At 40.4% G+C, this 12,061-nt stretch overlaps 1 protein-coding gene across 5 annotated transcripts in view; it reads left to right on the forward strand.

Moving 5' to 3' along the window:
• The window catches only part of Scp2 (sterol carrier protein 2), a 91,919-nt gene that overhangs the window by 44,797 nt on the left and 35,061 nt on the right, over positions 1-12,061 (forward strand). For all 5 annotated transcript variants that reach the window (XR_013110527.1, XR_013110528.1, XM_076934504.1 and 2 more), the window contains exons 7-10: positions 1,138-1,201; positions 2,312-2,398; positions 5,361-5,511; positions 7,205-7,352. Coding sequence is in view for 3 of the 5 variants with exons in the window: in XM_076934504.1 (XP_076790619.1) it covers positions 1,138-1,201; positions 2,312-2,398; positions 5,361-5,511; positions 7,205-7,352 (450 nt within the window). In the remaining 2 variants the exon portion in view is untranslated. The remainder of the gene's footprint in view (positions 1-1,137; positions 1,202-2,311; positions 2,399-5,360; positions 5,512-7,204; positions 7,353-12,061) is intronic.

Here is a 12,061-nt window from a genome sequence, read left to right on the forward strand (position 1 = left end):
AAAGCCATCTTAAAAACAAAATAAAACAAAAATAACCAATAAAATATCTCAGGCCAAACCAGAAACAACAACAAACCTTCAAATCTCCTTTTCTATAATTTTTACCCTTGGTCTTTATTTTATTTTGAGGCAGGATCTTATTGTACAGCCTTGGCTAACCTGGAATTTGAAAGTGTAGACCAGGCTGGTTTCAAACTCAGAACCTGCTTCTGCCTCCTAACCTAAGTCCTGGAATTAAAGACATGTACCATAGCATCTTTCCCTGTTGTGTTGTATTTTTTGAGACAAGGTTCAGTGTAGTCCAGGCTGGCCTTAACCTCTCGGTCCTCCTTGCTTCCACTTCCTATGCATTTCCTATGCATTGGGATTATAGGTGTTTGGCACTACCTGCGAAAACTGTGAGTCCTGCACTTGGCCACAGTTTTTCTGGTAACCGTATCACACTGTTCGAGCACCTCAGTCTGTATATAAATACATCCTCAGAATAGAACCTATTCTGGCTGGGCGATGGTGGTGCACACCTTCAATCCCAGCACCTGAGAGGCAGAGGCAGGCAGAGCTCTGTGAGTTCAAAGCTATCATATGCTACATACTGCGTTCCAGGCCAGCGAAAGGCTCCCCTGTTTCAAAACACAACACAACACAACACAAAACTAATACCCCCGTCAAGATCTGGAAAGCATGCGTAATTGACTAGATGTAACTTTCTAAAGACCCTTCTGCTGTATCTTAAAGGGAAGTTGTGGGGACTGTTCACCAGGCCTTGGAGATGTGATTGGCACACCCACTCATGCCAGGCTTGGGAATGTCTGTCAGACGCTGGATCACAGAGGATAGTACTCTCTAGCTATGCACTATGGCTCCAGGCTGTATTTTCTAGTTTTTGAAACTGAATCCTAATTATATTAAACAGAACAGACAGTTTGAACTGTTTTTATCTCATACATCTCTTGATTCAATTTATGAAACACTCATATTTAATGATAACAAATTATATGAGTGATCACTGTCTTTAACCCTGATATCAGTGCAAGAGAAACTATGGTGATATTTAGCCAAACACTGAGTTCCACTGTGACGTTTGGGGTAATGAGCTGCAGAAAACAGCACATTGATAGATGTTTGCTCTCTCTGCAGGAACAAAAGTTGAGCACTTTGCAAAAATTGGATGGAAAAATCATAAACACTCAGTTAATAACCCGTAAGTATTTCAGAGGCATGACATGAAAATCTGGTCTGTCCTGCTGTGTGATATGCAATTGTACTCTCAGAAACCAACTGTGAGATCTCAATGATACTGACTTGGATGCTTATGTATTTTATAAAAGAAGGACTTACACCCAAATCATATATTGTTTGCTTTTGCCATTCTAGTTCTTGGCTTATTTATACTTAAAATATCAGTTCTGCCTAATGATTTGTTCTTTCTTTCTTTCTTTCTTTCTTTCTTTCTTTCTTTCTTTCTTTCTTTCTATAGGGGAGTCAGAGTTTGAGAGAGTAGCCCTGTAGCCCCGGCTAGCCTCTAATTTATGGCATCCTTCTGCACCAGCTCCCTAAGTACTGGGATTATAGACATGGTTTTTCCCACCTAGCTTTAATGATGCTTTTAAATAAGAATAAGAGTGACAGGTATTAAAATTTTAACTGGGGTTGCTGATGTAGATCAGTGGTGGAGCTAGTGATTAGCATATGTGAGGTCCTCGGTTCATGTCTTTGTACAGCAAAAACAATTGTAAAATGCATATTAAGTTTATAACTGAGATGGATTTCAGTCACTTTAATGTTATTAACTTATTGTGGAAAAACAGCATAATTAGTTATATCCAAAAAATAATCTAAAGTAAATGATATCAGATGTATTCAGATTTATTGTCGATCAACAATCTTTGAATGTGTTTATTGGTGGTTCATAGCATGAACTCAGTGTTTTCTGTGGGAAAGTGATCCATTGGGAACTGAACTGCTGCCTCATAATTACAATCTGTATAAAAGCAATGCCAAACATGTACAATGTTTGGTCATTTTCTTTTGCCAATAACACCATAAAAATATCATGGACTGGATGAATTATAAAGAAAGAATTGGATTTATTTTGCCCTGTGTTTCTGAGCATGCAAGGTCACAGGTCTATATCTGATGATGGCTGCCTGACTCCTCCTCCTCCTTTTTTTTTTTTTTTTTTCCAGGGTTTCTCTGTGTAGCCCTGGCTGTTCTGGACCTCATTTTGTAGATCAGGCTGGCCTCCAACTCAGAGGTCTGCCTGCCTTACAGTTGCTTCTTCACTTCTTATAACCACTTATCTTGTGTTTAGGTATTCCCAGTTCCAAGATGAATACAGCTTAGATGAAATAATGAAATCAAAACAAGTTTTCGATTTCCTGACTATCTTACAGTGCTGGTAAGAAAAGCATGGTAACATTTCCTAGACATGACCGCTCTCCTCCCTACCTGTCCCTTGGTGGCTAACCCTTATGCTGTCTCTGCAGCTTCTATAGAATAACCACTGTGCTCCTCACTCTGGTTACTTCAGGAGAGTGTACCCTTATTTCCTGTGGCTGCTCTGAGGCTGAGCCCCTCCTGTCATGAAAAGATAGGTTTTACTTCTTCCCTCTCTAGTAACTTCTGTTTGCTTTGACTGCTCACTGTTTATTTATTAAAACGTGCCTTAGATGCCAGTGCGGCCCCAGGGTTCTTGGAGCAGCTTGGTTTCCCTGTAGACTTTAATACAGGAAGTTTTACTCTGTGACAGATAAGAGCAGAAAGGAGAGAAGGAATTGTAGCTCTGACGGTGCTCATAGTCACATCTTGAAACTTGCCTGCCACTCTCACTCCTGGAACATGGACTCAGTACTGTGTAGTCTTGTGTACACTCCTGGCTGAGTGCGAGACTGACTGGGATGCAGTTAAAAAAAAAAAGGTCAGCTGTCACCTGTTACAGACTGAGGGACAGCCTACCTAGAAAATCCTTCCCAACTCACTGGGGGCCTCGGGTGTGTGCCACCTCCTTTCCCAGCTTACTGTAGGTCTGTGTTGAGATCTCAGGAGACTTACCTCTGGATTTTCTATATTCCTGCTTTAGTCTGTCCCAGCTTCCAAAAGGGTTTCAGACTGAGCTAGGGTATAACAGAGCTGGAGTGGTGTGAGCCCATAGTCATGTCTGCTGGGGGCCAGCCCCCACAGTTCTTTCTTCTTGGTTCTTCTTGTGGCAGTGGAGGGGGAAGAGCTTCAGTGGGGGTAAGACTTGGTTTTGCGAGATACTTATGGTTGCTGTATAATAATAAAATGTTTACCTATCTTAGGTCTGAGTCACTTTGCTACTGTAGCTGACCTGCCTGAGTTCCTTTTGGGCCAAAAACTGTAGTCTCTGGCACTTAGCACCTCATAGTAAAACAGCAGAAGGTTAAGTAAAGGCTTGATTGTTAGAGAGCCTGTCCAGATGCCTCTCACTTGTCAGGTGACGGGGAAGTTTGGAGCAGTAAACTTCTACTGAACCAGGAGAAGAGAATCACGGTCCCAGAAAGAAAAGCTTTTAGACAAACAAATATGGATTAAATTCATATAAATTCATATACAGATTCATGCATACACATTCATAAATCTCTATTCCAACCAGTTGAGTCCAGCTTACATACTTATCTCATAATTACATACTCACACACACAGAGAGACATCCATACTTACATAAGAATATGGAGAAAAAGACCAAGCACTGGTGCAGAAAGAACTCACTCATTCTGAATGAAAAATGAGTTCCAATCTTTATTGCATAGAGAAAGAAAAAGCTTCTGCCCTTTTATTGATAAATAAATTAAAATAAGTCTGTAAGAAGAAAGCTTTGTTCTCTTTAGTAAGACTAAGCCTGCCTTGCTATTAAGAAAATACCTTCTCTGTCCCATGGTAAGGAAAAGCCTGCCTGTTCCTTCTGCTCTCGGCAGCTTCTTCTTTTTCCTCTTTCCCTCTGCATTCTGCACACTGCTCTTAGTTTTTTATGTTACCTATAGTTTCTAAGTCATTCCCACTCTGCATTCTCTAATTCTGCTTTCTCCTCCTGCTCTGATGTCACAGTGCCCTTGCTCCCAATGCCTTACTCCCAATGCTTTCTCTCCAGTGTTGTATCTTCCAACTGTGATCTTTCCTAGTCTTTTGTACTTTTCCTAGGAGAATAGATCACATGAGTTTTCCAAGCATCCATTTTTTTTTATTTTACAAAAGTTCACTAGAAGCTCAAACATGAATTCAAATCATAAATTGAATAAGAAGTTTACAGCAGAGAATGTTATATGCATGTCCATTAAGAGTAATTATCTAGATAAACACTCAATATCTGTCACTAGCTTAACAGGTTCACGGAGAGTTAAAAACCATAACTTTTGTGACTAAGTATTAGTGAAGTTCTGTATAGATAAACCCAGTTAGTATTTTATATTCTGTCCTTCCACCTATGGTAAATCCTTCTTTCCCTTTTCATGACCTTTGGTTAATGGTTCAAACCATTACCTTTTATGACCTTTGGTTAATGGTTCAAACCATTACCTTTTATGACCTTTGGTTAATGGTTCAAACCATTACCTTTTATGACCTTTGGTTAATGGTACAACCTCTTAGAATGTACTCTGAGTAGTAGAAGCCTGCTTGCTATCTCAGAAGCGATCAACTCAGGACACTTTAAGACTGGCAGAGTTCTCATTGCAGTTTTGACATCAGAAAAGATTTAATAGTAGTCCTATTATAGAAGAACTTAAAAATTACTAATATAATTTTAGGAATTCTTATAAGATCATCATTAAGAATTAAAAAGTCATCTATTTGTCAATATAGCATCACTACAAGATAGTACATCTTCACTGTTGTGCAGAAATCTGGTTAAAAGGCAGTGATTGTTATATATATTTAATATTAACAAGAAAGGCATATAAATAGCAGGAATCTTTCCTAAAATGAAAAATCCCGGGCCTTGACTGCATTAGTAAACCCATCGTAGATTTTAATCCAAGGCAGAACCATCTCAGGAAGATCACCTGCTAGTTTTTAGCTTCTAGATGGTTCCTGCATATATCTTCATAGTATTAACAGAAAGCAGCCTTTTAGACTCACTCCACAGAAAGGCTCCAGAAATCACCTCATGCATATCCAGGATTCTTTCAGTGAGAGTTTGAGGGAGAGAATGCAGACTGAGCAGTGAGCACCATTTGAGGTCTTGCTAGAGGCTCAGCCTCAACAGGATGGATGTGCAACTTAATGTAAATATCACAGAGAAGACTGTGAGTTGTCTAGAAGCATGCTTGGTCTTTCTTCTCCTAGCTCCCAGTCTGAAACCCAAGGAGATGCTGGCATAAGTAATTCTTCTCACTTCTGATTAGTCCCACCTCAGATGGTGCTGCAGCAGCAGTCCTGTCTAGTGAGGAGTTTGTACAGAAGTATGGCCTGCAGTCCAAAGCTGTGGAAATTGTGGCACAGGAGATGGTGACCGACCTGCCCAGTACGTTTGAAGAAAACAACATCATTAAACTGGTATGTCAGAGATTCTTTTTTTTAAAAAATCAAATTAAGGAAATAGTATTTTAAATTCCAACCTAGCATTTTATTGTCATTAGCTCTGGAAGGTATTATAGAAACTTGATCTAGAAGGTTCTCATTGTAGCCCATCCTTAAAGATTTGTGAATGAGATGGGTTTGGTACACTCCTGTAATTGGGGCATAGAAGAAGGAGGATCAGGAATTCAGGGGTAGCCTCAACTACATTGCTAACCAGATGTTATTTAAGTTGGAGCCATGAGTAAGGTATTTTAATTCATTAGACATGCTGGTTTAGGGCTTGGGGGTTTTGTTGTTTTGTTTTTTTAAGACAGGGTTTCTCCACATAGCCCTGACTGTCCAGGAACTCTCTCTGTAGACCAGGCTAGCCTCAAATTCAGGAATTGTCAACTTTGCTTCCTGAGTGCTGGGATTAAAGGAGTGGGCCCTTATTGAAGAGAAAGTAAGAGTTCAGACCTAAAGTGAATTGACAATTAAAGATTCGTCCTCAGCCCACAGAAACAATTGCATGGTAAAGTGCAGTTTATAAAATAGTTTTACACATGCTACAAATTTGAAATGCTTACATAACTTAATCAGTGCTTTGGTTTGGACCTAAACTGTTCCCTATATGCTCCTGTGTTAGAGACTTAGTCCCTGATTGAGCAGTGTTTTAAGGTGGAGTCTTTGGGAGGTAACTGCTTCTTGGGGACTCCAACCTAATCAGAAGTACTAAGGCATTGATGGATTCTTAGCTCAGTGGGCTTCAGGGCAGAGGTGCTGTTGAAAAAGCTAGCACTCTGTCTGCCTCCTGGCCTTTATGAGGTGAACAGCCTTGTTCTACTGTGTTCTCTGCTATGGGGTGTGTGTGTGTGTGTGTGTAAAATTTTCCAATGGCCTTGTGTGTTAGTACAAGTGACCTTGGATTGAAACCTCCAAAACCATGAAGCAGACTAATTTTTTTCCAGTGGTAAGGCAGGAAAAACAAGAGCACAAGGTCGTCCTTTGCTACACAGTGTATTTGAGGCTAGCCTTGGCTACATGAAATCCTGTCTAAAATATAAAACAAAACAAAACAAAAGCTTTCCTGCTCTTCAGTTGTTTCTTAGGTATTTTGTCCCTGCAGTGGGACATTGACCAGCAAAGACCATGAAATTGGGTTATGGCATACAGACTATACTCAGATTGTCTCATAGCACACTTTATAGTATTTTTGCCTTATTCCTTGAATCAAAATCAAGCATGGCCTGTGCAAAAATGGATTGAATCCTGTATGATCTTCAAAAACAGGTTACATATTTTCCTGTAGAAATTGTCCCATTTTTTCACTGTCTGCTTAAAATGATGTATTGAAAATCCTCTTCAGCTAGTGCAACTGCATACTATGACCTCATCAGCACAGCTACACACTATGATTTCATCATATAGCTATACACTATGATTTCATAACAGTATAAGTTGAATCTCAGATTCTAAGTCCTTTTTCAATATCTTAGGGTACAAAATTTGAGATGTACATTTTTATATTATTTTATAGATTCTTTTATATAATGCAGAATCAGCTTAGATTTCAATATATGTGGTATTTTGAGCTTTTAATATTATGCATATATTACTCTCTTAAAATCTTTGTCTAAAAGGCCAAATGTTGATGCCCTTTATTTACTTGGCAATGGATTTATGGATGTAGGTCGGCTATGATATGAGTAAAGAAGCTGCCCGGAAGTGCTACGAGAAGTCCGGCCTGGGGCCCAGCGATGTCGACGTGATAGAGCTTCATGATTGCTTCTCTGCCAACGAACTCCTGACTTACGAAGCACTGGGGCTCTGTCCAGAAGGTAGTGTCTTTGAAGGGGCCCTGTGTGAAGCCAGTTGAGAAGGTTTCACTTCGTCCTTAAACAATACAAGTCACTAATTGCCTTTCCCTACACGTTGACTCTGCCACTCTGGGCAAAACGGATGTAGGAGAGTTTTTAGAACATCCAGTCTTGGACAACACAAACACTGGCATAACAGAGTGTGTCCTTAATTTACATGATGCACATCAGTACTAAGAGCGTATGGTTACATTTTAAAGAGGATTTATTAGGCCTGCAGTCCCAAGTATTTTTTAATTGTGTTTAAATAGACGTGCAGAAAGAAAAACAGATAAACTAGTTGGTGAGTTTGAAGGGTTCCTTTCCATTCCTGAAGCACACCATGTTCCTCAGAGTATGGACTTCTGGTTGCTTCACCTCCTTGTCAGCACCTGATGGTCAGTTGTGTACATTTCAGGTATGCTCAAGAGATAGTAATTGTATCTCATCTTACTCTTCATTTTCACGTGTATCTTCTTTTTTAAAAAAAAGATTTAAACCGGGCAGTGGTGGTGCACATCTTTAATCCCAGCACTTGGGAGGCAGAGGCAGGCGGATTTCTGAGTTAGAGGCCAGCCTGGTCTACAGAGTGAGTTCCAGGACAGCCAAGGCTATACAGAGAAACCATGTCTGGAAAAACCTAACAACAACAACAATAACAACAACAAAAAAGATTTATATTCTCTTATATTTTTGGTTGTGAGCCTAGCCTTTAACGGCTGAGCCATCTCTCCAGCCCAGATTTATATTATCTATGTGTAATATGTCAGTGCCTGTGTGTGCTTATGTGGATGTGAGACTTCAGGTGCCTATGGCATCCAGAAAAGAGCACTGGATCTCCTAGGGCTGGAGTTACAGCTGGCTGTGAGTCACCCTAAGTGGGTGTTAGGAATCAGCTTGGGTTCTCTGGAGAAGAGCACTACATCGTGTTCTTAACTGCTGAGCCATCGCTCCAGCACCTCATTTTATGTCCTTTAGGTCTATTTAAATCTCTGCCTTTGTTTCTCTGTTATTTGTCTTTATTGTGTTGTAATATATATATATATATATATATATATATATATATATATATATATATGTAATATAATACTAATACATGCACTATATAGAGATATCTAGATATAGGTCAATGATAATCAATTATTTTGTGAACATTTTCTTCTAGACCAAGCATGCCATCGTCTGTCCATGCAGTTTAGGCTGACTGTTTACTGTTTTATTATGTTTCTACTTGTGCTCTGTACTTTCTCTTTCCTGTTCTTCTGTCTTCTTTTGCATTATTTGAACATTTTTAGTATACTATTTTAATGTATCTGCTGGCATTTTTTGGCATGATTTCTCTTTTAAAATTTGGTAATTAGTTAATGGTTACTGTGTGTGTTGTGTGTGTTGCGTGAATTGGCATGTATGTGGCACAGCACACATAAGGAGCCAGAGGACTCTTCCTGGAGCTACTTTTCCCCTTTCTCCATTGTGTGGGTTCCAGGGTCACACTTGGGCATCTAGCTTGTGTCACGAGTGCTTTACCTGCTGAGCTACCTCACAGGTCTCCCTTTCCCCAGGCTAGCCCTAACTTGGTATATAGCTGACAGTGTCCTTGAACTTCTGATCCTTTTGCTGTGTTCCAAGTTCTGGCACTTTACAGAGTTAGCTGCACCCTTGGCCCCTCTGTTTCTTTTTCTTTTCTAGTAGCTGCGAATAGGATAGCCTGACACTGTGACATTTGAGATGTTATTCCGTGGTAGAGCTTGCACATTTTAGGGTGTTCAGCAGTGAGTATCCCTGGCTTTCTGCTCAGAGTACCACAGATACCTCCCACAGTTGTGTCAGCCGGGAATATCTCTAGATGTTGCCAGATTTCTCCCTGTGGATAATAGCTCTCCCAGCTAAGAACTGCTGCTAAAGGTCATGTGTGTACGTAACCTTCAGTCTCCTTGAGGTTAATACTGTGACTCTTCACATGCAGGGTAGAAACCTTGCCACTATTTAGGCCCATTAACCAACTCTTCTTCGTGTTCACTGACCTCATTTTTGTAGTTGCTGTAGTATTACATCTGTTTGGATTGAAAATATTGTGATGAAATAATTTTCTTTCATTGTATTTTGAAGACAATAAGAACAAAAAGTTTTTTATATTTAGCTAGATATCTATAATTTCTGTTGCTTTCTTCATTCTTAAAGATCGTGTGTGTGTGTGTGTGTGTGTGTGAGAGAGAGAGAGAGAGAGAGAGAGAGAGAGAGAGAGAGAGAGAGAGAGAGAGAGAGCGCGCATTACAGAATGCCTGTATGCCTGTGGAGGTCAGAGGACAATCTTCTTGTTTGAGGTAATGCCTCTCTCTTATTGCTTGCAAGCTTCCAGAGATCCCCGTATCTCCACTGCCCTTGGACAAGGACACAGAATTAGCATTCTCTTTGGCTTTTATCAGTGTCTCTGAGAAAGCCTCAGAATCAGTCCAGCCCTAACACAAGGCCTGTGTTGTTCTTCTTTATTTTTTCATTTTTATTCTGTGTGTATGTGTTTTGCCTGCATGTACATATGTGTGTCATGTGTACACCTATTGCCTGAGAAAACCAGAAGAGAGCATTGGGATCTCCTGGAACTGGAGTTAGATCTGGTTATGAACTGCCATATGGGTGCTGGGAACCAAGGCTGGGTCCTCTACAAGACAGTATGTATTTTTTCTTTTTTTAAAAAAAGTACAACAAAATAAAATATAATAAGAGAACACAAACTACATTGGAGTTGGACAAGGCAAACAAACAGAAGGAAAAGAACATTAGAGGAGGCCCAAGAATCAGGAATTTGTGCACTCAGGAATCCCATAAAAGTGCTAAACTAGAAGCCATAATGTGTGAGGACCTGATACACAGAGGCCCTGGTACAGACACGTGCAGGTCTGTGCGTGCTGTGAGTCCTTATGCACTTTGAGCTTGCTGATTTAGAGGGCCTTGTTTCCTTGGCATCCTCCCTTCCCTCTGGCTCTTACATTTTCCCCTCTTCTTTGGCATTGGGAAGTGGAAGTGGATGGGTTCCCCTGCCCTGAGGGAAGGGATTTAATGGAGACATTCCATTTAGGGCTTAATGTTCCACAGTCTCTCTGTCTTGGAGACAGGATGTCAATACACAGGCTGTCCTGGAACTCACTATGTACACCAGGCTGGTTTCAAACTCACAGAGATCTCCTGGCCTGTGCTTCCAAGTACTGGGATTAAAGGCGTGCACCACTCGGCCTAGCCTGTATGTGCTCTTAATCACTGAGCCATTTCTCCAGTATTCAGGGTTTTTCCTCTCTGTTTCTTTTCTTTAGCTTGGAATCTTTCAAATTTTAGCATCTTCTCTCTTCTTTTCTTCCTTTCCTTTTTTTTTTTTTTTTTTTTTTTTTTTTTTTTTTTTGAGACAGTACAGAATGGACGTGGCCTCTTGGTCCCTATGTCCTCACCTCCTCCTAGGCTCTGGAAGTTAGGAACCATCCTGCCTGTTCCATTCAGTTCTGGAGATGTAACCCTGGGTGGGACTTGTGTGTGCCAAGGCAAATGCTCCATCTTTTCCTTACATTCTGGGATCACCATGGCGTCTGTTTTAGAGCCTGTGGTATTATCCCACAAGTCTATGACACTTGTTCTTTGTTTTTGTAGTATTAGTAATCAAACCCAGTTCTTTCTTTTCTTTTTTTGTGGGGGGAGGGGAGCAGTTGAGACAGGGTTTCTTTGTGTAGCCTTGGCTGTCCTGATGCTTACTCAGTAGACCAGGTTTGGCTTTGAATTCAAATATTCACCTGCCTCTGCCTCCCGAGTGCTGGGATTAAAGGTGGGCACCACAGCCCAGCCATCAGTTCATTTTAAAATTCCCTGTCTTCTCTGAGCCACTGGAGTAAGTCTTTTTACTTTTTCTTCCCTTGTTTTCTTAATCAAAATTTTCTTTATCTCTCTTTCTTTTTTCTTTTCTCTTTCTGTTTGTTCTCTCTCTCTCTCTCTCTCTCTCTCTCTCTCTCTCTCTTTCTCTCTCTCTCTCTTTCTCTCTCTCTCTCTCTCTTTCTTTTTGACAGTGTCTTGCCAGCCTTGATCACAAAAGCTTCCTGCTTCAGCCTCCAGAGTGGTAGAATGTCCTCTTTTTCTTTTTCTCCTTTCCTTTCCTTTTCCCTTTCCCTTTCCTTTCCTTTTTTTCCCTTTCTTTACAAAGACAGATCTCAGGCTCACTCAGTAAGCAGGGTTTGGCTTGCATACAGGAGATCCTGAGTTCAATCTCTGGTACTGAAAAAAATAAATAAAGGAACAAAGAAGCAGAGCCTTTCTGTGTAGCTTATCTGGAGCTGGCCTTGACCTTACAGCCTCTGCATCTTGTGTGCTAGCATCCCAGGCATGCTCTACCACATCTGGACTGAGGTGTTTTATTTCAAAGATTTTACTTTTCAAATTTCTATTTGATTAATTTTCCAGCTTCTCAGCTCTGTTTAGAATTCCCATCTTGGTGTTTATTTCCTGTGTCTCCTTCACCTTGCAGCTCTTGTATCAATTTGAAAGTCCTTGATGACACTGTAATCTAGACTTTGGGGTTTGGCATCTGTCCAGGGTCCTTCCCTCTGGGGAGGTGATTACTTTTTTTTTTTTTTTTTCAGATTCTTTGTAGGATGAATAATTTAGATTGCATCCTGAACACATGAATGTTACTTTGTTCAACACCCTCTGGAGAG

The sequence above is a fragment of the Arvicanthis niloticus genome, chromosome 5, assembly GCF_011762505.2.
Source record: "Arvicanthis niloticus isolate mArvNil1 chromosome 5, mArvNil1.pat.X, whole genome shotgun sequence".
In the NCBI taxonomy this organism is placed as follows: Eukaryota; Metazoa; Chordata; class Mammalia; order Rodentia; family Muridae; genus Arvicanthis; species Arvicanthis niloticus.